General features: G+C 44.9%; 1 protein-coding gene across 4 annotated transcripts in view; it reads right to left on the bottom strand.

The window, feature by feature from the left end:
• The window catches only part of NFE2L2 (nuclear factor, erythroid 2 like 2), a 33,781-nt gene extending 12,939 nt beyond the window's left edge, over nt 1-20,842 (bottom strand). Inside the window, exon 1 of one of the 4 annotated variants that reach the window (XM_027588598.1) lies at nt 20,628-20,842. In XM_027588598.1, the coding sequence (XP_027444399.1) occupies nt 20,628-20,672 (45 nt within the window). In that variant the 5' untranslated portion in view covers nt 20,673-20,842. Of the gene's footprint in view, nt 1-19,430; nt 19,572-19,758; nt 19,782-19,955; nt 20,309-20,627 lie in introns of those variants that run through there. The other 3 variants (XM_027588600.2, XM_027588601.1, XM_027588599.1) reach the window with 3 other exon arrangements.
• Between the last annotated feature and the right edge of the window lie 1,928 nt (nt 20,843-22,770).

Below are 22,770 nucleotides of genomic sequence, written 5' to 3' on the forward strand. Positions count from 1 at the left end.
TTCCAAAGGTCCAATCCAAGGAAACATTCGAAAGCAAAGGAGGTTATGGAGGTAGAGAGAAGAGAGAACCACGAACACATGGCCACTCACTTTATGCATTCCTGGTCTCCCCTCTTGGTGGTGGTAGTGTGTCACCTCCTCTCCCCACAGAGGCTCAGATTTCCCCAGCACAAGGACGACTGTCAGACCCAGCGGCTTCCTCCCCACACATGTGGACTTATCCGGCAACATGAATCATGTCAGCTGAGCTGGGTATTACTGCTAATGCCACACTGTCACGGAACGCTACAACTGAAGGGACCCCAGGACTCACACAAGACAGCCCCTCTCATTTTTCAAACAGGGAAACAGGCCAGAGGATGAAATGACTTGCCCCAAGGTCAGAGGTGAAGGATTCCAAAACCACCAACCTCTCTACAACTCTTCCAAGTTATTTGGCAGCGGGGAAGAGATACACTGATACATGTTTGCTCCACCTTAATCTTTAAATGAACCTCTCTTGCCAGCGTGCAGGCTTGCATTATGGCTGGTGTTTGCCAAGCACTCACGGTTTACAGGGGTATTTGCACGCAGTATCTCATTCCAGCCTCACTGCAGTGCCCCAGGGAGCTGGTTTATCTTCACTTAGGGATGAACACATTTCGGCTTTGGGCACCGAGCAACCCTGCCCCAAATTACATGTCTGGCAAGCGGCAGAGCCAGGACTCCAACCCAGAATGGCCTCCGGGCCTGCCAGGCTCTTCCCAAGGCATGGGGCCGCTCCCCGGCACTCACTCTGTCAAATAAATAAATAATAATAAAAAAATAAAAATAAATAATAAATAAATAATAAAATCTTTAAAAATCAATCAGTCGATCAATCTACCTCCCCATAAGGCCAGTAGTTTCCCTATACTTTGTTATGTCTTATCTGGGCTCGCTTACAATGGTCTGACTCAACCGTGCACTCCTTTAGGGCATGACAGTGTCTTTTTTTTTTTTTTTTTAAAGATTTTATTTATTTATTTGACAGAAAGACAGCGAGAGAGGGAACATAAGCAGGGGAAGTGGGAGAGGGAGAAGCAGGCTTCCCGCTGAGCAGGGAGCCTGATGCGGGGCTGGATCCCAGGACCCTGGGATCATGACCTGAGCCGAAGGCAGACGCTTAGCCAACTGAGCCACCCAGGCGCCTCAGTGTCTTTTTAAAATAGGTAACACATGCATATGTGGTACAGAATTGAAAAGATGCAAAAGTAACCTCCCAGTTACCCTTCCCCAAGGCAACTGCCAGTGTCAATTTTTTGTGTTTTCTTAGGAAGATATTCTATTAAATACACACAAATAGCGTATCATCGTGTTCCACACTTACTAATGTATTTTAGAGACAGTTCTAAATCAGGGCATAGAGATGTTCTAATATTATTATTTTTAAAGATTTTATTTTTAAGTAATCTCTACACCCAAAAAGCAGCTCGAATTTACAACCCTGAGATCGAGTCACACGCTTCACCACCGAGGCCAGGCTCCTGTTACATTATTTTTAATGGCTGAGCAGTATCTCATCATAAAGATGCACTAGAATAATATATTACTTGATAACATAACTATTTAATTAGTCCCTCCTTGGGTTTTTAAGTTATTTCGGATCTTTTACTATTACAAATAATGCTATAATGAATATCCTTGTACGTAAATCATTCCGTAAAAGTGTGTGGAGACATCTGTGGAATAAAGAATTATAAGTAGAACTTCTGGGTCAAACGGTACAGCTGACCCCTGAACGACATGGGCTTTGTGGCACCAACCCCCCACATGGTCAAAAACCCGTGTGTAACTTTTGACCAGAAGCCTCACCAGTAACAAACAGTAGATTAACACATATTTTGTATGTTCTATGCATTATATATTATATTCTTGCAATAAAGTAAGCTAGAGAAAAGAAAATATTAAGAAAATCAGAAGAAAGAGAAAATACATGTGGCCAAAAACATCTGTGTGTAAGCAGACCCGGACAGTACAGTTCAAACCTGCGCTGTTCGAGGGTTCACTGCACCTGCATTTGTAATCATGACAGATACTGCCGAGCAGCTCTACACAGTGGTGGTGCCTTTTACACTCCCACCAGCAATGTGTGGGAGTGCCCATTTCCCACTCATGTGTCCTGCATACCTTGCATCATATTGGCACATGGTACCTGTACGGTAAACATGTATTAACCGTACAAGGTCTCCTATATCAATTCCAGAATCATTTCAAAACCAGCCCCTCCCTCTACCTTTTAATAATGAAATCAAGACTAACGGTGAGAATAAACATTACAGTCGGTTGGCTAGCAAGCAGCACTTTTTTTTTTTTTTTAATTTAGCAAGCAGCACTTCTTTAACCACCAGTCTATGTCCAGCCTTGCTCCTGCCAACTTAACCTTGGTTGGTGCCTTTGGAGCTGGTGGCACATTTGCAGGAGCAAGAAACAGAGAGGCTGTGGTACACATGGGTAAGACCGAGGCTGGGCAAGTTCTCAACAGCTGAAATACCCCGGCATGTCAGCGAGAACCAGAAACCTCTGCCTTTCTCATAGACAAGGCAAATGTCAAAGGAAAATAGCAAGTCCAGCCTAGCTGACCCCTCTCCCAGGTTCTTAAAGACCAGGAGAAAGCATTCTTTCTAGGGATGGGTCTCTCAGGAACAGATGTTTCTTGGTCATTAAATTACATTTAGAGTACACAATGGACTAAGGAAAGCTGACCGTGATCTTGGGAGACCACAGTCCAAACCCCGGGTTTATAAATGAGGTTCCTGAGGCCACGAGATGCTAAATGAGTAACTGTCCCTAGGTCTCATATGATGAAGCAGAACCAAGGAGGGGTCATATGGTCAATCTAACACAAAGTAAGATTTTAAGGTAGACTTTCTATTACAACATCCATTACTTAGGACTCATGAAATACTAGAATTACTCTGAAAACAGACCTTCACGAAACTGCTGTGTGGCACTGAACCCTGCGGCCAGATTGGTGGCCTATAAAACCCTGTTATTTGACCAATGTCTAACATGCATTTTTCTGTGCAGAACTTTCCTTCTGCCACCCCCAAGCTCTAAATAGTTTCCTGAAGACTGCACCCCTGCTCAACACAACAGAACTAAGCCCCTTCAGACAGATCATCTCTGCTACCACAACAAAAGCAACTCAGAATCAACATGGGTCCCCCCCGCCAAATCCCCAAATCCCAGAGACAAGGCCACGTACCTACTAAATGCACATTCCAAACTTGACGGAATCATCCAAGGGTTCGCTGAGAACAAGTGTGATCCAAGAGATAGTTCTACACTGTCTAGGAGAAAGCAAGCCCTTGAAGACAGCAGCCCATACATTTATGGTGCTTTAAGATCAGAAAACACTTTCACGAGCATTTTTTTTTTTAAAGAGAGAGGGAGAGAGCGAGCAAGCACACGTGCATACCAGCGAGGGGGCAAAGGGGTAGGGAAAGGGAGACAGAGAAACTTTTTTTTAAGATTTTATTTATTTGACAGAGAGACACAGCGAGAGAGGGAACACAAGCAGGGGGAGTGGGAGAGGGAGAAGCAGGCTTCCCACCCAGCAGGGAGCCCGATGCGGGGCTCGATCCCAGGACCCTTGGGACCATGACCTGAGCCGAAGGCAGACACTCAACGACCGAGCCACCCAGGCGCCCCGGAGACAGAGAATCTTAAACGACTCCACCGCCAGGGCAGAGCCCAACGTGGGACTCTCGATCACACAACGCTGAGATCATGACCGGAGCCGAAATCAATAGTCGGCCGCTTAACCAACTGAGTCACCCAGGCGCCCCTCACGTGTATTCTTAAGTCATTTAATCCTCACACTACTCTGTGTGAAGATCAGTGGGATGAGGAAACTGAAGTTGAGAAAGGCTAAATGTCAAAGGACACACACTTGTCAACTGCAATTTAAGCAGAAGTAGCCTCCTCTAATCTGATGGACGTACTCATAAATCAAATCACCATTTGGTAAATCGTAACGCCTCCCTTTCTTCTTCCACACCTCAAAATACAAATAAAGTTCGGGTTTGCTCTAAGGGTGTTCCTTGTAGTTTGTTGGTGGCTTCTTTCTTGAAATCAGTTTTGCTGCCCTTATAAGAAAACAGTACCATAAAACAGGCCTAGACTTTTACCAAATGACCTGAGACAAATTACCTAAATAATAAACGTATGAAGTCAAGCTCTCAGTCATTTTCTCCAGGACAAAAGCTGTGGGTCTGGTTTAAAGTCTTCGGGCTCTGGGAAAATGACTTTAAGTATGAAAACCAGATGTGTGGAGGTTCCCAAAGTAAATGTTCACACAAAGCATGGGAATTATTGTTACCTTATTACTATGCCCCATGACTGTATCATTATACAGCCCAACAAAAACATGTGTCAAACACGGAATCAACCACCCTGTCCACTGGTAGGTAAAGCAAAAAAATTATTTTTCCTTACCAACTAAAATAATTTCTTCTGAAAGGCCTTTTCTTCGGTCTGGACCCAGGCAAAGTTTAAGTTCCTCGCAGCCCTTGACGCCCACCAACTTTCCAAGGCCAAGCAAACCTCAGACCTGAGGCAGTAGGCTATCAAGAACACCAGCTTCCAGTCCCCATCTAGTCTTGCCATCTTACAGTATTTTTCAGCCTCGGTTTCTTCCTCTGCCAAAGGACATGGCTGGGTTAGGTAACTCCTAAGATCCCTTCCTCTAAATACCTCTGATTCTACAATGTCCAAAATGTAAGTCTGAAATCTAATTTTGAATTTGAAGACAAGCTAATTTTAGCTACCTGTAATAGATGCTCCAAAGCAGTACCGTCCAAGAGAAATATAATGCAAGCCACACGTATCATTTAAAAATTTTTAGTAGCCTTAGTAAAAAGACCAAAAAAGAAACAAGTGAATTTAATTTTAATAATATATTTAATCCAATATATCAAAAAATTATTTTAACACGTAACCAAAAATTCAGAATTATCAATGAGGTATCAGAAGTGGTGAATACACTTAATATACACTACAACAAATCTCATGGATATGACCACATGAAATGTAGTTTGCTCCCAGAATAAAATTATATTTAACAAAAAATCTTAACACTGTGTTTTTAACTTTGTTTTACTGTTTTTAAATTTAAATAAAAATTCATTGAAATTAAAAATTCAGTTTCTCAGCTGCACTAGCCCCATTTCAAGTGCTCACAAGTGACAAGGTGGTTAATGACAGTGCAGCTTTGCTGCGGAAGCTTCCAAAGTCAGCCCTCCGCACTCCTATGGGGGGAATTCTAGTGCACCAATCTCTTCCGTTTTGCAAATTACTTCCTGAGGCTACACTGGGAACATTAAGTCTTCCAAACCTCACTAGGTAGTATTTACAATGCTAGCAATTATTTGTAAAAAGCTACTACAGTGCCCGGCAAGTGCTAGTGTGAATCTGAATGCCTAAAGGGGCTCTTAATGACTGACGGGACCTTGATGGTCCTACCTCAGCACTTGTCTAGTCCAGACAGCACACAATTACCAGACTATTGCAAAGGTCATCTGAAGAATGGGGAGAAATAGGAGGCTTAGGTGATGGGAAAGCACTATCTGTTTCAACTAAGGATATGAATTAAGCTGAGTCTGTAAATTATATTTCAGCTACTTTCAGATGCATAGGTTTGACGATACGCAATACCCACTGTTGTTGCCAACCGCCAGGCAGCAATCTGGACCTCTTACAGAAAAACTGTAATTAGTGTATCTATCGTATTTCATGCTCTTAAGACCAGTACAGAAATCTTTCATTTCCTCAATGCAAATCTTTTCAATTAACTTGCTAAATGAATATGTAAGGACAAGGGTTACCTGGTGAGCCTTCACCTTAAGGTTTGAGAATGAAAGATCACAGTGCCACAGGATTCTGAATCCAGATAAGGAGAGGTATGACACAATTTAAGTAATACTAATGATGATGGCTACCATTTATTGTGCACTTTCTATGTGCTCAACGTTTCTGCAAGTTCTTGTGTCTATTATCTCATTCACTCACACCAATCTGCAAGGTAGGTGGTATTATAACCATCGCCCTTCTGGAGCGAGGAAACCAAAGCACGAAGAGGTTAAGTCCTTTTGCCTGAAGACCCCCACTACTAAATGACAATGAGATCCAACGCAGGGTGATGTCACAGGAGCACTCAAATAACACAGGCTTTTCTTCAGAATAACCTAGAGTCTCTTCCGGGAGACTGCCCAGTGGGCAACCAGTTAGGCCTCTGCCGTGAGGCTTGGACCTCGCCACCTAGCCTCCCTGTGCCACTCCTGTGAGGAATAAACCAGGACGCTAAGCCTGCCTCACAGAGTTGTTTTCCACAGGGGAAAAAAGTATGTAACGCCCCTTAAAAATATAAAGGGCAATCAGGGGTGAGGTATTAAAACTTAATAAATTCAACTTCTGTTGCAATGTCAAATGAACACGAGAAGCAACTAATTTCTAGGCTTCTGGGTCTAACTACTATATAAAAAATAGAAGGTGAGGTCATGATTTATGTACATACAGACATCTGCATGGCAACATCAAAGGGTAAGTGAACGCAAGAAGTCTTCAGCTTTCAGCTGCGTCATCTTCCGAGGGTTTTCTAGATGTCGTCTCTCCCTTCACCACCCTACCCGCCCCCCTTCTTTAAGCCAGCGTTACCGGGGGGTAGCTGTTACAAAGGGAACGTTTCAGTCGTGAAAGGCTAAAAGGGGCAGGACTGGGCAGAGCAGCTCGTGGAGTCAGCTCAGTCCCTGTGTGGATCTGGCCTTCTACTACCACACTGCTATCCCCCAGACTCTTTCTATTCCTTCAGCATGCCTGTGGGCACTGCTCCTTTTCTAGGCCCAGAGCCCCAGAGTAAGAAACTCTGCCACGAGTGAAGGAGTCTGTCTGGGAAGGAGTTCAATGAGATGGCTTATCAATCCACATCAGTACAGGGAATCCAGCAGACAGGCTGCAGGGTCCCATAGGGGAGACCCCGGGGCAGCAGGCAGTCCTCCGTGGTCACCACAGACTGGTTTTCTGTCTCTGGAAACTTCAGTGCCCAACGTGAGGGACATGCATAGGGAAGGGCACAGGAGAATAAGTTTACAGCAAAGAGCAAAAAAGGGCATGAATGTTTATGCCACTACCCAGCTAGAATTCAAGGAGGGTTTTTTTTTTCAGGTATGCCAAAGAAATCTCAGCCCCCCACATCAAACATCCCTGATGGAAAAGAGACACAATCATGAGAACAATAAGCACAGCCACCGTTTGTTGAATATGCACAGTCTGCTTGGTCTCGGGCCCAGTTCTTTTCTGGCTTAACTGCAAGAGCGCCATGGTGGGGTCCTCCACATTCTAATGATGATGAAACTGAAGCACATCCCACTGGCATATCCGTCAGCTTAGCCTCTCTGGGCCTCGGTTCTCTGCCTACAAAACAGGGATCAGGTCCACCTCACGGGCAGACTCAGGAGCGCACAGGACGAGATCAGTGTGCTGAAGCAGGAGCATACTGGCCAGCACTGGGAAGAGCCCGAGAGACCACAGCGGCCACCATGGATAACGTTAGATGCCCACCTCTGCTCACCTGGGGGGCTTACAAGCAAAGCACGCAGGGAAGAAAAAAAGAGAATATTGTCTGTGCTTTCTTCTCTGGGGTGAATACTGCTAATCACTGGGCTTGGAAGCCAAGGACGAGACTTAACAGTTGAATAAAGGTAGTAAGAGTGAATCGATCTTAGAGGAGGGCACAAAGAGACAAACTCCTCTGTGCCACCTTGGACAAGAAAACAATCCATCTCTCGAGCAACGTGCAATTTCTGGCTCGTTTTCCCTCCCCTTCCATTAGGGGCATGAATACAGTGGCGGATGCTTTCTCTTACCACACAGGAACAGCAGGGCGCGCAAGCTTGAGCACGAGTGCTATCTGATGGGACCAACAGCAAGAGGAAATCTCCCCTCCTTTGAAAAGGTGAGCTACATCCCTAAAACCTGAAACGCCACACGTGGGCACTGTAGGGCTCCCTACAGTCAGCCCCAAATTAACCTTTTCACCCCTAGTGACCCAATCTGTTGCCAGAGCCCAGCTCCTGCCTGTACCCTTCCTCAGGCTTCCAATGGAAGCTTAAGCCAAAGAAATCTTACTGACTTAAAAAAAAAAAATCTAGTTAAAATGCTACCTCTTCCAGGATGTCCTCTCTGAGCACCCCAGATGGAAATGACACTTTCTCCTCTGGATCACCACACGTCACCCATGAGCGTGTATAAGTACCAAGCTCGTAGAGGGCAGTAACAGGCCCACCCTCACTTTACTGAGCGACTACTATTACATAAACACTAGGCACGATGCCAGACACCAGAGTTATAAAAATGAGTAAAATACATTTTAATCCCTGCCCTAGAGGAAGTCATACCTTAAGCAGAGCGGACAGAGATGTAAAGTAATTTTTGCTCACTGATATGAAACATGTATAATCCAGGTGTACAAAGAACAAAGGGATTGATTAGGAGGAGGGGTCATTTGAAAAGCCAACGTCCTTCAAGGAAGACAACGCATTTGCTGAATTATCTTGGAAGAGTAACAACTTCATGCCCTGAAAGTTCCTAGGGTGTGCAAACACCTAATAAATATTTATGGAATGAGTAAGTACACATTTAGGCTCAGGATTCAGTATTTTAATTGTATACCTAAGGTATCTGGGATCAAAGAATTCTAATTACTTAAATAACAAAGATACCATGTTTGTTATCAGTTATGACCTACTAGTCATAGAAAATTTATTATTTTTTTAAGATTTTATTTATTATTTATTTGACAGAGAGAGACACAGCGAGAGAGGGAACCCAAGCAGGGGGAGTGGGAGAGGGAGAAGCAGACTTCCCGCTGAGCAGGGAGCCCGACGCGGGGCTCGATCCCAGCACCCTGGGATCACGACTGAGCCAAAGGCATACGCTCAATGACTGAGCCACCCAGGCACCCCAGAATCTATTTAATTATTAAACTTATTTCATAGTTACCAATATTTCAAATTATTCCTTGGGTGCTTTACTAAAAACAACGTATTACACCTTAAAAACTATAAACACCTACCCTTTCAGGTTAACAATAAAATTGAATTTTTGAGGGAATCAACATGACAGTATCTTCATATATCCATCAAAGAATCTTGGAACCCGAGTAAGACATCAATCAGTCAACATAAATGCTAAGTGTATGTTAAGAGGACAACACTTATGTCCCTCAGACTGATGGTCAAACATGGCAACCTCACTCTGCCCCCATATTCTAGACTTTTTTTCAAAGCCATCAATCTATTACCATAATATCTTAACCTCTTCAACTATTCTATACTCAGTACTCAGACTTCACAAAGTACCTGGTAGAAAAGGCAGTAAAGACCCAGAGACATATGGTACATGACTTTTAACTTCAACTTGAAAATGTAAAACGATGCTTACCTTGGGAGGACAGGTTCCTTGCAGCTGTAGGTCTGAAAAATGGTAAATACCAGCAGTGACAGTATTATCGTATCAAATGACACTGATCTCTGTGTTCAGTGAACTGGACCAGACACTCTACTGGAATAAATGAAATGTACTGGGCGCCCCTCTGGTTTCTGGAGCTTCCATCTTTCTCTGTTGCTCCCTTCTAGTTTATTATTTTTTTTTAAGATTTTATTTATTTATTTGAGAGGGAGAGAATGAGAGATAGAGAGCACGAGAGGGAAGAGGGTCAGAGGGAGAAGCAGACTCCCTGCTGAGCAGGGAGCCCGATGTGGGACTCTATCCCGGGACTCCAGGATCATGACCTGAGCCGAAGGCAGTCGCTTAACCAACTGAGCCACCCAGGCGCCCGCTCCCTTCTAGTTTAGAATAAAAGATGTGACTAGGCTGCCATCTGAGGAGATGGTGGGCTTCCCTACAAAGAATAAGGGAAGTACCCACGGAGCGCCCCCGATCTGCAGTTTTGTTTTCCACCAGTTTCAGGGACCTGCACTCAACCAAGGTCCAGAAGCAGACAACCCTCTCTTGATGCATTCATCAGAGGCTCAACAGCAGCCACAGCAAGGCCTACGTCACTCATGTCACCTCATCATGCAGGCATTTTATCTTCTCACATCATCATGAGAAGCGTACAGCATAGTATTTTGAGAGACCATGTTCGTAACTTTTACTATATTACATTGTTATAACTGCTCTATTTCATCATGCTGTTGTTGTAATCTCTTACTGTGCCTAAGTGATGAATTAAACTTTGTCCTAGGTGTGTAGGTATAGGAAAAAACATAGTATATATAGGGTTTAGTCTATCTTGGCTTCAGGCTTCCACTGGGGGGTCTTAGAACTGATCCCCACAGATAATGGGGGATTACTGTGATTTCCTGGGAACAGTAATGTCCTAGCTTCAAACTATCTCTGGAAGTCAGCAGATCACAGTGGTTCCGCTGGGGCTGGCACCACCACCGACGAGCAACTGATACTGGATGGGAATGAGGGACGGATTTTCTAGTGGTCACAATGGTTCCTGGAATGTGGGACCACCCTCCACCCCAAAGAGAAGCCCAGCAGCACTCCTTCCGATAAACAAGAAGCAAGCTCCATGAAGTAGGGACACTGCCCTAATTACTCTTTGTAAAGGAGTCACTAATTAGACAAGAAAAGAAGAAATGGAAGGAAGGAGGAAAAGAGGGAAGGGAGAACAGGGATTATGGGCATTCTAAATCCCTGTTCTGCCCTTGAGAGGGACATGGCCCTGGACAAGTTACTTAACCTCTCTGAACAGGTTTCCTTGTCTGTAAAATGGAGGTAATGGCCCTTATCACCACAGACTTATTCTCAAGATCAAGCAAGAGAACATGTCCAAGACCTACTACAGTACTAGCAGGTGTTGTTTGCTTTTTTCCTTTCCTTCCCTCTGAAATTGCTAGTTGTCTGTATTCAGATGCCTTGTAACATCAAAAGGCTGATTCTTTTCACAAATTGGAAATGAGTTGGTAAAAGGTGAACTGCAGAGAAAGACTAATTCCCTCCCCCCACCCCCGCCCCGGTCTCCATTACTATCTTCATCAGCACACACACGAGTGCTGAAGAAAGGGGGATGGATGAGCTATCTTGGGGAGTCATTTCTACTCCCATCCCTCTGGGGTTTGAGAAAAGGCTTTATTTATCAGGATCAATGAGAAAAGATGTGAGGTTCCCCAGCTCTTAAGATACTTTCCCTCCTTTCTGAACTTCTCCCCACATTCGGGACCCAGAGGCCCAAGTCCTTCGGCAACACCAGAAACATCCCTACATGGAATCAATCCTGCCCTGGCACCCCAGGGACACCGCACAGGGGAAGGGAGGCACACGACCTACCAACAATGGGAATACTCCCAACTGGGAGCTCCCCGAATGGAGACTGCATCTGTCCCCTACGGGAGTTTCTAAGATTACATTACGACTGAATTGCCCAATGGTCACACCTGTGCACTCAGTGCACTACAAGGGGCACAGGAGGGGAGCTGGAGGGTGGGAGGGAGAGCCCTGCTTTCAGGGTTGCCAGCTCCTGATGCGCTGCCAGCTTCCAGAAGGCAGTGGCCTCCTGAAGCTGCTCATCTCTAGGTTGTCTGTCCGTCACCTATAGAATTAATTTCCTATACTGAATTCCCTGCTTGAAATATCTCCTGTGGCTTCTGGTTTCCTAAACTCAACTCTGGACTCTTTCTTAACCTTTCCAAAGACTTTTCTCAAGAACCACCAAACCTCTATTAACAGGGTTGTTACAAGAACTAAAGGTAATGAGTATAAACAGCACAAGTAAATACCCGAAAGCGCTCTCCCCTTCCTCACGTGGAGAATCTAGGTGCAAGCTGCACGCTGAAGAGCAAATCTAGGGATTAAATATTTAGGAGATCTTCAGGTAAAAATTCCAGGTCCATCTGAAGCTTCCCTCAGGGAGAGTCCAAAAGGTCTGTATTCCTCCTGGGTTCATTAAAAAAAAATCCCTTAAGCTAGTTTTCTTTTTCCTCCCAATCTCTCTCCCCTTCATGATAGAACTGTTTTCCCAAGTCAAAGAGAACGTGGAATTTTCCTTCACAGAGTCATTCATCATCCTACTCTCAATCCACTGCCCCAAGAATTCTCCCAAACATGCAGCCTGGTAAAGAATTTTCCAGCAGAGGGTGAGCCTCTCTCTCTGGAGAAGAAAAGAGCCTGAATTCACAGAATGGTTCTTATTCTTGGTTCTGGTCTCAGCCTGGGAACCAGCAGAAGAACATACGGGCCAGGGACCACAGCTGGCACAAAGTGAACCAGCCCTGTTCCTGTCCTTTGGGGCTGTTTTCTCAATGTATATTTTAATTAAATTTCATTGAGAATTACCAAGAACAAAAACTTCTTCAAAAATTGGCAATTTTTCCTACTGCAATTAAAAAATACAGGTTTTATTTTTGGTGGTTTTCATTACCAGGATTTTAATGTTAATAAATTTTATTAATTTTTTTTTTTTTGCTGTATCAAAAAATTCAGGGCTCTTCAACACTCTCTAGACACAGCAGTAAGACTCCCCGGCTCCAATACTATAAAACAAAGCAGCAAAAAGGACAGGTTCTTTAGTCAACCCTCAAGCTCCTAAAGCAGCAATAGCGTAGTTCATTGTGTGTCACACCTCTGTTCCAATTCTGTTCACAGACAGCAACAGAACACCATAATCATTTTCCCCTGGATTCTAATCCCTCAGACTGGAAAAGGCTGGGTTCTACATGCATGTGCATTATTATTTTGTGCTGAAGCAGAGCAGACAAAAGGCTGTCGAGTCTGGAGTAAAGCAAAATTCCATGCCCATTCTCACGAGGCCACCCACACGGACAGTCTGTCCCCGCCTCTTACACAGACACAGGGCGGGTAGATGGGGACTAGCCCACCCTGAATGACGGCTACATTCTGGCAAAGCAGGAAAGGGACATTTAACAGGAGAAGTAATTCTCTGAAATTCAAGTATGCGTTGCATATAACCCTCACTATTAACGCTGAAATCCTTCTGTTTTAAGGTACTTTAAACATATATTACATCTACCACTTAGCACAAAACTCTTAAGAACAAATGAAAGAATAATATACTGTTTTTTAAATCTTAAGAGGAAGAACGGGTTAAAAAAATTCTGAACTACTGACCAGAGTGAGAAAAGCAGCAGCTTCCCAAGAGGTGACGAACGGTACCCCTCCAATGACAGATGGTGGGGAAAGGCTGGAGATGGGCTGCAGAAGTTCGGCTTGGCCACACTGTAGAGAGGCCGAGGCAGGGGCGGGGTGCCTGCTCCCCTCTGGGCCTGTTCCCCTCCCACCCTGTCCGCGAGGCGGGGCTCAGCCAGCTTCAGGAGGCCCTGAACCACACCTTCAGGTCTCCTGAGGGTACTGCTGTGCTGTACAACACTCACCAACGATACGGAAATTAGCCTCAGTTTCCAAAAATGTACACCAGAAAGCCACTCAGCTAAGTACAAGTGGTGGCCACTGAGGTCAGAATATAAAGTAGACTTCACCAGGCAGATTACAGGGAGTCAAAAAATGAATTGCTAAAAGTTGCCTTGTAGATTTAAGGTTTTTGCTCTTTTTAAATAGAATAACGAGGCCGAGGAATGCAGAGCACTTCCTAGAGTAAGGCAAAGTCTGTCCTGGGCTCCAGGCTCTCCAACACCTACCCCAAGCACTTTGTCCTCAAGGCCTTTTCTATGCTAGTCTCAAATAATCCAGACTGCACGTTCTCACAGGTCACGTTCCTGACCAAACACAGAAAAATTCTGACCCACTTGGAGAAAATGTTTTGATAAAATTATCACCCAAATCAACTTAAAAAACTTAAAGAGCTCAAGTTATATGTACTGAATTTCAAACATTTTGCCAGGACCTTAAAACAGTTCCCAGATTTTAGTGTCAACCTTAGGTTATGAAGGTCAGTGACCAAACACAAAACACTTCTTTTCATGATTTAAGACAGACATCCTAATACCATACCTTCGATGGGTACCAAGCACTGAGCTAGGTGCTTTAGGGCACTGGTTCATAAACCTGACTACAAACTGGAGTCCCTTTTCAGCTGCCTTAAAAAAAAAAAATACTGATGCCTGGGTCCCACCACCACAGACTTTGATTTCATGAGGGATATGGCCTGGATATCAGTATTTTAAAATACTAATGGTGATTCTACCAGACAACAAAGTTTAAGAACCTTTGCTGCAGGGAACAAAAAAGAAATACGTAAAGCAGAAACAACCCAAATGCCCATCAACTGATGGGAAGATAAATTAAACGGGGTGTATCCATACGGTAGAATGTGCTACCCCAAGGTTAAACCTTATAAACACTACATCAAATGAGAGAAGCCAATCACACAAAATCGCATATGGTATGATTTCATTTATATGAAATATCCAGAATAGACAACTCCACAGAGGCCGAGAATGGGTAAGTGGTTACTAGCGACTAAGGGAGTTGAAGGGAAATGGGGAGTTACTGCTAGTAAGTACGGGCTTTCTTTTTGGGATAATGAAAATGTTCTAAAATTGATTGTGGTGATGGCTGCACAACTCTGAATACACTAAGTCAGTGAGCTTCTGTCTTAAATGGGTGGAATATACCATATGTGAATTCTATCTCATAAAGCTGCTTTTAAAAAAAGGACAGAAATATAAATTCTATGTCCAGCTTTCAACAAATTTACAATCTAGTTGTACAGGGAAAAAAAAAATACACAGTAAGGACAAATTATCAGAGATTTTAAAAGGCAAATTTAATAGACTTGTTAAATATGGAAAACAAAAACTCAAGTTCAAAAGAAGGCTTCAAGGATCCGATTTTCTCTTTTCTTAAACAATCGTTCTTCTTTTATTTGAAAAGCAACGGAGAGCTCAGATCTGGCTGCTATGCTGTTACTACAGACCCCAAAGTCTCCATTTCTGAGCTTGTGAGAAAGGAGTGACTATTTGCATTGCCAAGGAATTTTTTTTTAATCCTCCAGAACACAGGCTCTTGATGGGATTATAATGAGTCTCAAGAGTCAGTTATCAACAGGGCCACTGAAAGATGGACTTGGTGCTCTAATCCTTCTTCTAGCCTGGATTTGTCTTTACCACCAGTTTAAGCCAAATAAATGCACGTGCTTACACACAAAGAAACTCTCATATATGAGGCTTTATGACACCCAGGTATTACAGGCCATGGGCAGTAAAGATGATTGGTTAAAAATGTGTCCTATGCCAGAGTTCCTGAAATTCTTAATCTTTTTTTAAAGTAATCTCTAAACCCAACGTGGGGCTCAAACTCATGACCCTCCAGAGCTGTATGCTCTACCAACTGAGCCAGCCGGGTGCCCTGTTCCTAAAATTCTTAATAGTTGAAAAGTGTTTTTTGTGGGCTGACACACAGAAAACTCCCAACTTTAGGCATAACGGAATTTTGCTTAGCGGTCTTGGTTTCTTTTTTTTTTTTTTATTTGATAGAGAGAGACACAGCGAGAGAGGGAACACAAGCAGGGGGAGTGGGAGAGGGAGAGGCAGGCTTCCCGCTGAGCAGGGAGCCCGATGCGGGGCTCGATCCCAGGACCCCGGGATCATGACCTGAGCCGAAGGCAGACGCTTAATGACTGAGCCACGAAGCACCCCAGTAGTCTTGGTTTTTTGAGGGGGGTGTCCGTGTGTGTGTGAGGTTAGTGTAAGAACACCATTTCCCCCCCCAATACCGTTTGGGAATGTAAATATTATAAACTTGAACGTATTTTTGCTTTTGCTTCTAGAAAACACACATTATCAACTGAGCAATTAAAAAAGCCTTGGCCTGTATCTTAGAGCCTTTTATTTTTTTATTTTTAAAGATTTTATTTATTTATTTGACAGAGAGAGAGGGAACACAAGCAGGGGGAGTGGGAGAGGGAGAAGCAGGCTCCCCGCTGAGCAAGGATTCCCGACGCGGGGCTCGATCCCAGGACCCTGGGATCATAGCCGAAAGCAGACGCTTAACTGACTGAGCCACCCAGGCGCCCCAACTTAGAGCCTTCTAAATAAACGTTTCTTGGAGCATATTTAAAAGCAGGTGGCAATGAAATTTTAGTAACTCCCAGAAATTGTATTATCAAAATATAAATTCTTTTCTCCATGTTACAGTAAATTTAAAACAAACATACAGCCAAAGGTAAAGGAGGCAGGCAAAATACTGCATTTAATAAACCTGTCTTCCTATACCTTGGTGTGCAACAGATTTTGGCAAACTTTCAAAGTGGCTGGACCAGGCATTTAAATGCCCTGGGTTTACCCAGCCTAACTTTCAGGCAAATCATCCACTGGATGGGCAACAGCCTTAATCAGACAAATAAGACAATTCTGAAAGTGACTTGTTTAACAATAAAGAGTAAGAAATAACATATTTAATTTCGAAATGTACTGTACTCAAAACCCTAAGTAGGCTTCAACGAGACTGATTTGAGCTCTTTTGCTTGCTTCAATTCAGAAATGCCCCAAACAAGAGATGAGTGTTTAATCTGAGCCAACAGGTTTCTCCTAGCCATTTTCCACTCAAATTCTCCCCATTCTACCCACTGACCTTCAACCTGGCTTAACCCAGTCTCTCCCACTCTTTGCCATATTATGTATCTTCAGAATCAGATTTATTTTTGACTACTACTTCAAAACAAAAAAAGCCAATGGAACAGGAGAATGTACCAACTAACAAGGCAAATAAAGGTAAACAAAGATTCCAGTAGCTAACAGATTTAGTTAAGAAAAAGGAATATGGTCCCTGAAAAATGTGATGCCCTAACCCCAACCCTAACCTAAATCTAACCCTAATTTGGAACACTGCTGAAATCCCAGGGATTTTTTAAAGTACTATGATATTAAGAAATGGTCCTGGGGTGCCTGGCTGGTTCAGTCAGTAGAGCATGTGACTCTCGATCTCAGGGTTTTGAGTTTGACCCCACGTTGAGTGAGTGTGATTACTTAAAAATAAAATATAAAAAAAAGGTCCTGCCTCTCTCAATTAAACCCCTCTAGGTCTGTGTCTTCCTTAAAAGGCCCCTTTGACAGGTTGTATTTACTCTCACTGTATTTAAGAAGGTCCACCTCCCCCAATACACACATAGTTAGTGAATTTCTTGTTAAATGGAAAAGGTGCAGAGATCAATCTTTAAAACTCCTGCTTCTCCTTCCCCTAGTTTTTCTCAGTTAATCCACTTTTTAAATAAAGTATGAGCTTTTCCTTCTGGTTTGAAGTTTAAGTAGTCCTGGTCTAGTATGGAAGTGGCGAGTAAAAGCCAGTGAAGTCTGACTACGGTGGTTTGATTCCCATCTCTACCACTCAACAGTTGGGGCATCTCAGGTGCCTGGCTGGCTCTGGTAACTCTTGATTTCGGGATCATGAGTTTGAGCCCCACATTGGGTGCAGGGATTACTTTAATAAATAGATGAATTAATTAAAAAAGTAGTTGGGGTAGTTTAAGCAGGACTCTTGGCCTCTTTTCTACCCCCCAGAAACTTGAGAGAATAGTACTGCCCACGGGGTTGGTGTGGAATCATGCATGTGAAGCAATTATTGCAGTGTCTGGCACGCAAGAAGTGCCCAATAACTCATCTATTATCATTTTGCTGCCAAATTCTTCCTGCACCGAAGAGTTCGCACTGAAAAACTAACCCCAGATCAAGGAAAAATTAAAGAGAAAATATTATTTATGCAAAACCCCCTTTAAGTTATGTTCAGCCAGTAGGTAGGCAATTCCCAGAAAAATGTGCTTACAGTCCACAGAGGGGTCCTTTTCTATGTAGCTGTGAAGGATATTTCATTCTGAATAAAAAGAAATATTAAGAAAAATAGTGTATTTGGCTTTCAACTCATTGTGGTAGTCTTAAAGACAGGAGTTCTTTTTTTTGGCATTGTTTATAAAAACCCAAATTAATAAGAAAGAAAGATTCCAAAATGGCCCAAGTTATTTTTAATGCAGGAAGACTGTTGTGAATTGTGTATTTATTCTCCGACACGTGGCTTCCAGAATCTCTCAAAAGTCTAAAAAAGTCGTATCTAAAAAGTCAAGTTGTTCTTGGCTCAACACTCATTCAGATGAGAGGTCCGTCCTATTTTTCTTTTTAAGAATCATCTTATCAGTCTAGTCCAAGATCAACTTCATCCCTTCTTACATAAAAGTATTTTCTCTCTCCAAGACACCCTTGGAAAGGGTAATGGATGGTTCCTTCCACTTAACAGAAACACAGAACCTAAGCCTCTCCTTGCTACCCTGTTTATCAACATCCCCTTCACACACAGGATGAAGAACTGTACCCTAGTACCACCTCACACCTGGAATTTCTTTGACAGAGGTCAGAATCCATTTCTGACGCTGCTGAAACCTTTCCAGAATACCAACCATTATTTAGAATGAATCCCAGTTACAGACGTGAAACTGACTCCAAATTTTACTCCATTTTCTTTTTGTATAGTCTTCAGATACGAAAACTGTGTCTGATTAAAGGTGGAAAAGTAGTTACCTTATCAGGTGAAACTGAAAATTCACTTTTAAAAGAGAAAGCAGTACACATGCTTTATGAGCTTTTGTTATGTATGGAATATTAAATTACAGTTCTTTGCCGTTATTTAAAAGTGAGAGGGCTCCATCGGGCTCCCTGCTCAGCAGGGAGTCTGCTTCTCCCTCTGACCCTCTTCCCTCTCGTGCTGTCTCTCTCTCAAATAAATAAAATCTTTAAAAAAAATAAACATTTAAAAAAATAAAAGTGAGAGGGCTCTAGGCTACAATTTAGAAAAGCAAAAGTCCATTAGCCTCATATCCTTTGATCACAAAGATTACTATATAAATGGCTATATGAGTTACCGTTGAATAGAATAGTAGCTAAATTGGACAGCACAATTTACTTCATACTAGTGCGAACTGGGAGAATACGATCCTAATCATTACTGGGAGAAAGTTTAAGACAAACAGCTTTAAACAACAAAAAAGCACAAGTAATAAATTATCAATAACTTAAAATCTTACTTTAAATCTTCAAGATTAGTCTAAAACTTCATATATACGAGTATAAACGTATGCTCTTACTGTACCTATTATGTTACGCATTTCCTTGGACCAAATGTTTTTTCCTAAGAACCCAATTACCAAAAAAGTTGGAAATACAAGTATCTACTCTTTTAAAAGTCCCTACAAACTATGAATAGAAACCTGTTTTCACTCTTATAACAACTTACAAAACGTGTTTGCAAAACGTTATGAAACACAAGTGTCCCTCCCTCTGCCCTAGCGAAAGAAGCAACATGCTAAGAAATCGAGGCAAATTCTTAAATAAGAGAGAAAAACTGTATAAAGCATCCAAGGAAGAAATAGTGTATGATAGCAGAAAATTGGGTAACAGCCTAAAATCAATAGAAAATCTAATCTACACTCGAGAAACTCTTACCCTTGACAGCACAGAACGGAGTATCCTGCTTTACACATTTTGGAATTGCAATTCTGAAACGTTAAATCCAAAGACAAAGCCGCCCCGGGGAGAAAAACAATTGCGCAACAGATCAACAGCTCCAACTTGTCCCTTGGCCCCGGCGCGGCAAGGTTTGCACGCTATAAAGCCGGAAAGGGCCAACCAAGGGCCGCCGTGACAGCCAACCGGCCACTGTCATGGAGGCCGAGTCCACGCACGCGGCGTGCGCCACTGGGAGACACCGCGCGGGGATCGAGCTGGGGCGCGGCGGCGTCCGACCTCAGTCCGCTGGCTCGCCCGCACTTACCCGCGGGTTGCCAAAGGCTGACCTTGGATCTCCGAGCCTTCCCCACTACGCGAGCGAGCGCGCAAGCCCGCTTCGGCCGCCGCACGTCGGGGCATCGGAGCGCGCTGGGCACTTCGTGACCTCGTCCCTCCCCCACCCTGGGGGCTGGGCTTCCTCGCCGAGCTGCCTACCAGCGATCCGACGGATGGACTGATTACCTTGCAAGGGAGCGCCCTTAGACGGCCCAGCAGGGTGGGCGCACAGCGCCACAGTCCGCGCCCACGGAGGCCGTGGATGGGGGCGGCGGCAGAGCAGGGGCGCTGGGTCCCAGTCCGGGGGAGACCTCAACTCCCCCGAGAGCGGCCCCGTGACTAGGCACATTTTTGCCGGCTCCGAGGCGGAGGAGCAGCGCAGCCCCGGAAGGGCCGGGCCGCGCCGGCTCAGACCGCCAGCGTCCGCCCCAGACCAGCAACGTCCGCCCCCTCCTTCAACCCTGCCACCTCTGGGCCGCTCAAACTCCGGGGGCCAGCTGGGGCTCCCGAGTCCCAGCTCCGGAAACTGGGGACGCGGCTAGAGAGGCCCCTTCGCCCTACGCACGCGAACGTAGCCTCCAGACCTCCACCCAGTCGCCCTCGGGGGCCGCACCCCCCCACTCCCCCCCAACTCCCCTCGCTGCCCCTTGGGTCCTCGCGGCCCTCGGCGTTCTCGCTCCCCCTCCCCGCCCGGGCCCGGCGCAAGCGCAGCGGCTCTAGTGTGCGGCCGCTGCAGTCCGGACTCCGGCCGTAGACGGGAGAGGCCGGCTGCGGCTGTCCCCGCCCGGTCCGCGGCTCCCTCGCGCCCCTGTCCCAGTCCGGGCACCACCGCGGGGCTCCAAAGGTCGGGGGCAGCACCTGCTGGGATGGCTGTCCGGGCGGCGGCAGCTCCAAGTCCATCATGATGAGCTGGGGACCGTGCTCTGGCGCTCCCCGACGGCGGCCCTGTCCCAGCTAACGAGGCGCGGCGCGGATCCGGCGGCAGCGGCGGCTCCCCCGGACTCCCCGGCACTCGCTATTCCGCGACACGGCCCGAGTGGCCAGCCGGGCTCCTGCCCCGCTCCGCCTCCCGCCCCCCGAGGGCGGGGCAAGAGCCGCGGCCCTTCCTTCCCCGGCTGCAGGCGCGGGCCGGGCTTCCGAAAATCCCCCACCCCCGCTCCAGCTGACGCAAGAAGCTCGCTGGCCGCGGGGGGGGGGGGGGGGGGGTCCCTGTGGGCGGCCGTGGGTGGCCGCGAGCGGCCGGGCGGGGTTCCCGGAGGAGGACTGCATTAGCTTCCCTCTCGCTGCGCTCACCGCGCCCCCCCCACCGGCAAATAAAACCTACGCTCTCGGCCCGCGAGATTGAGTTGTTTGCCGAAGGTCGCTCGGGTTTGGGCGCTTTGAAACAGTTTAAACAGTTGGAACAAACACGCCTGGAGACCTGGTATCGGAGCTGCGCCTCCCCGATTGGAGTTGCAGAACCTTGCTCGGCTTTATCTCACTCCACCGCTCGAGAGTGGCGCCAGCCCTGGGGGCGGGGGCTAAAGGTTTGGACCCAGGCCCTGCGCAACGCGAACTGCCCTCTCGCCTTGCGTCCCCTCCGGGGCCGGGGCCAGCGGGACTTGCCCAGGGCAGATGTGGACCGCGCGGGGAGCTCGTGCTCGCAGTCACCCTGAACGCCCTCCGCTTACTTCCCCGCGCTGGCGTTCCCGCTAGGCCCAGATCGCCAAGGGCAAACGTGGAGGTCTCTTCTGGTCGGGAGAGTGGTCAGGATCTCCCAGCAAGAGTTTTCTCTTCCCACCAGAGCGCACACACCACACCACAGATGGCGTCTTTTAACACTGCAGTACTATTATAATATGCTATAATCTTTACAAGTTTCTTTTCACGTACCACGCGTATAATTTTAAAAATAAGAATAAAAAAGACCAAATTATAAAATAGTTTGTGTTGTATGGACCCGTCTTGTAAAAACATGTGGTGTCTAGGGGAAAAAATGGAAAGTTGTTACCCAAAATCGTAGTTGTAACATCACGAATGATTTTTATCTTTCTCGTTGTTACTTTAAGTAAGTCCTAAATCTACAATGAACATGTATTATGTTTTACTTTAAAAGCGATTATTTAAAAAGTAATCATTGTCCACAAAAAACTTCAAGTACTTAAAAACAGGAATATTGTGAAATCTTTCTTAAGAGAGAAGAGATAAATGGTTTTGTTCTGTTTTGCTTTCTCTTATGCATCAACAATCTAACTCTTTAAGAATCCTTGCTTTTAGTTTCTAGTTTCTTGGAATTATGCAAAGCCAGGTGAAGTAGACAGTGTTGGCAGAGGTTTTACTATTTCATTCAAAAACCTGACGGGAAAAAAAAAGCCTGATTATTGCAGATCAACGCCCCAAAAAACTGCAGACCTTACCCGCTCTTGGTTGCATAATTTGACACTCCCAGGATTTATCTGTAAATTTATGGGTTTAAATATTCCTTGAGGTAAGTGAAGCCTAAATTAATTGCTTGTAATTGAAGCAAACTTCTTCAACTTGAATTAAACCTTTTCAGCTGTTCTTTGAAAAGCCTGCAAAATGATCTGCACACTGAAAACAAGCTTAGGGGCAGTTATTTACAAAGAGCCTGACATAAAACATGCCGAGACATAATGAAAAGACATTTCTGCGTCAAAGAAGGGCACAGGAGTATATTGTTTAACAATTCTGGTTACTTATTAAAACTACTACATGGGAGAAAGTAGACAATGAACCCAGGAGGTAAGAGATACCAAAGTCATATATGACACTGTTGCTGCCGTCAAGGAGTTTATAAAGTGTTGGGTATTTCCTTGTTAAGCAACAAATTTCCATTGAGTTTAATGAATGAAAGAACCTTTATTTTTCAAAACTGCCATTGCTGGGAGAGTATTATTTTAGGCACCTCCAGAGTACATATTTTCAAAGGGAGGAGAATGATAACATTCTAAACATGTTAAAGAAAATAAACATTAATGAAAAGCTGCTTGGTGTTAAATGG

The sequence above is a fragment of the Zalophus californianus genome, chromosome 3 (genome assembly GCF_009762305.2).
Source record: "Zalophus californianus isolate mZalCal1 chromosome 3, mZalCal1.pri.v2, whole genome shotgun sequence".
Classification (NCBI taxonomy): Eukaryota; Metazoa; Chordata; class Mammalia; order Carnivora; family Otariidae; genus Zalophus; species Zalophus californianus.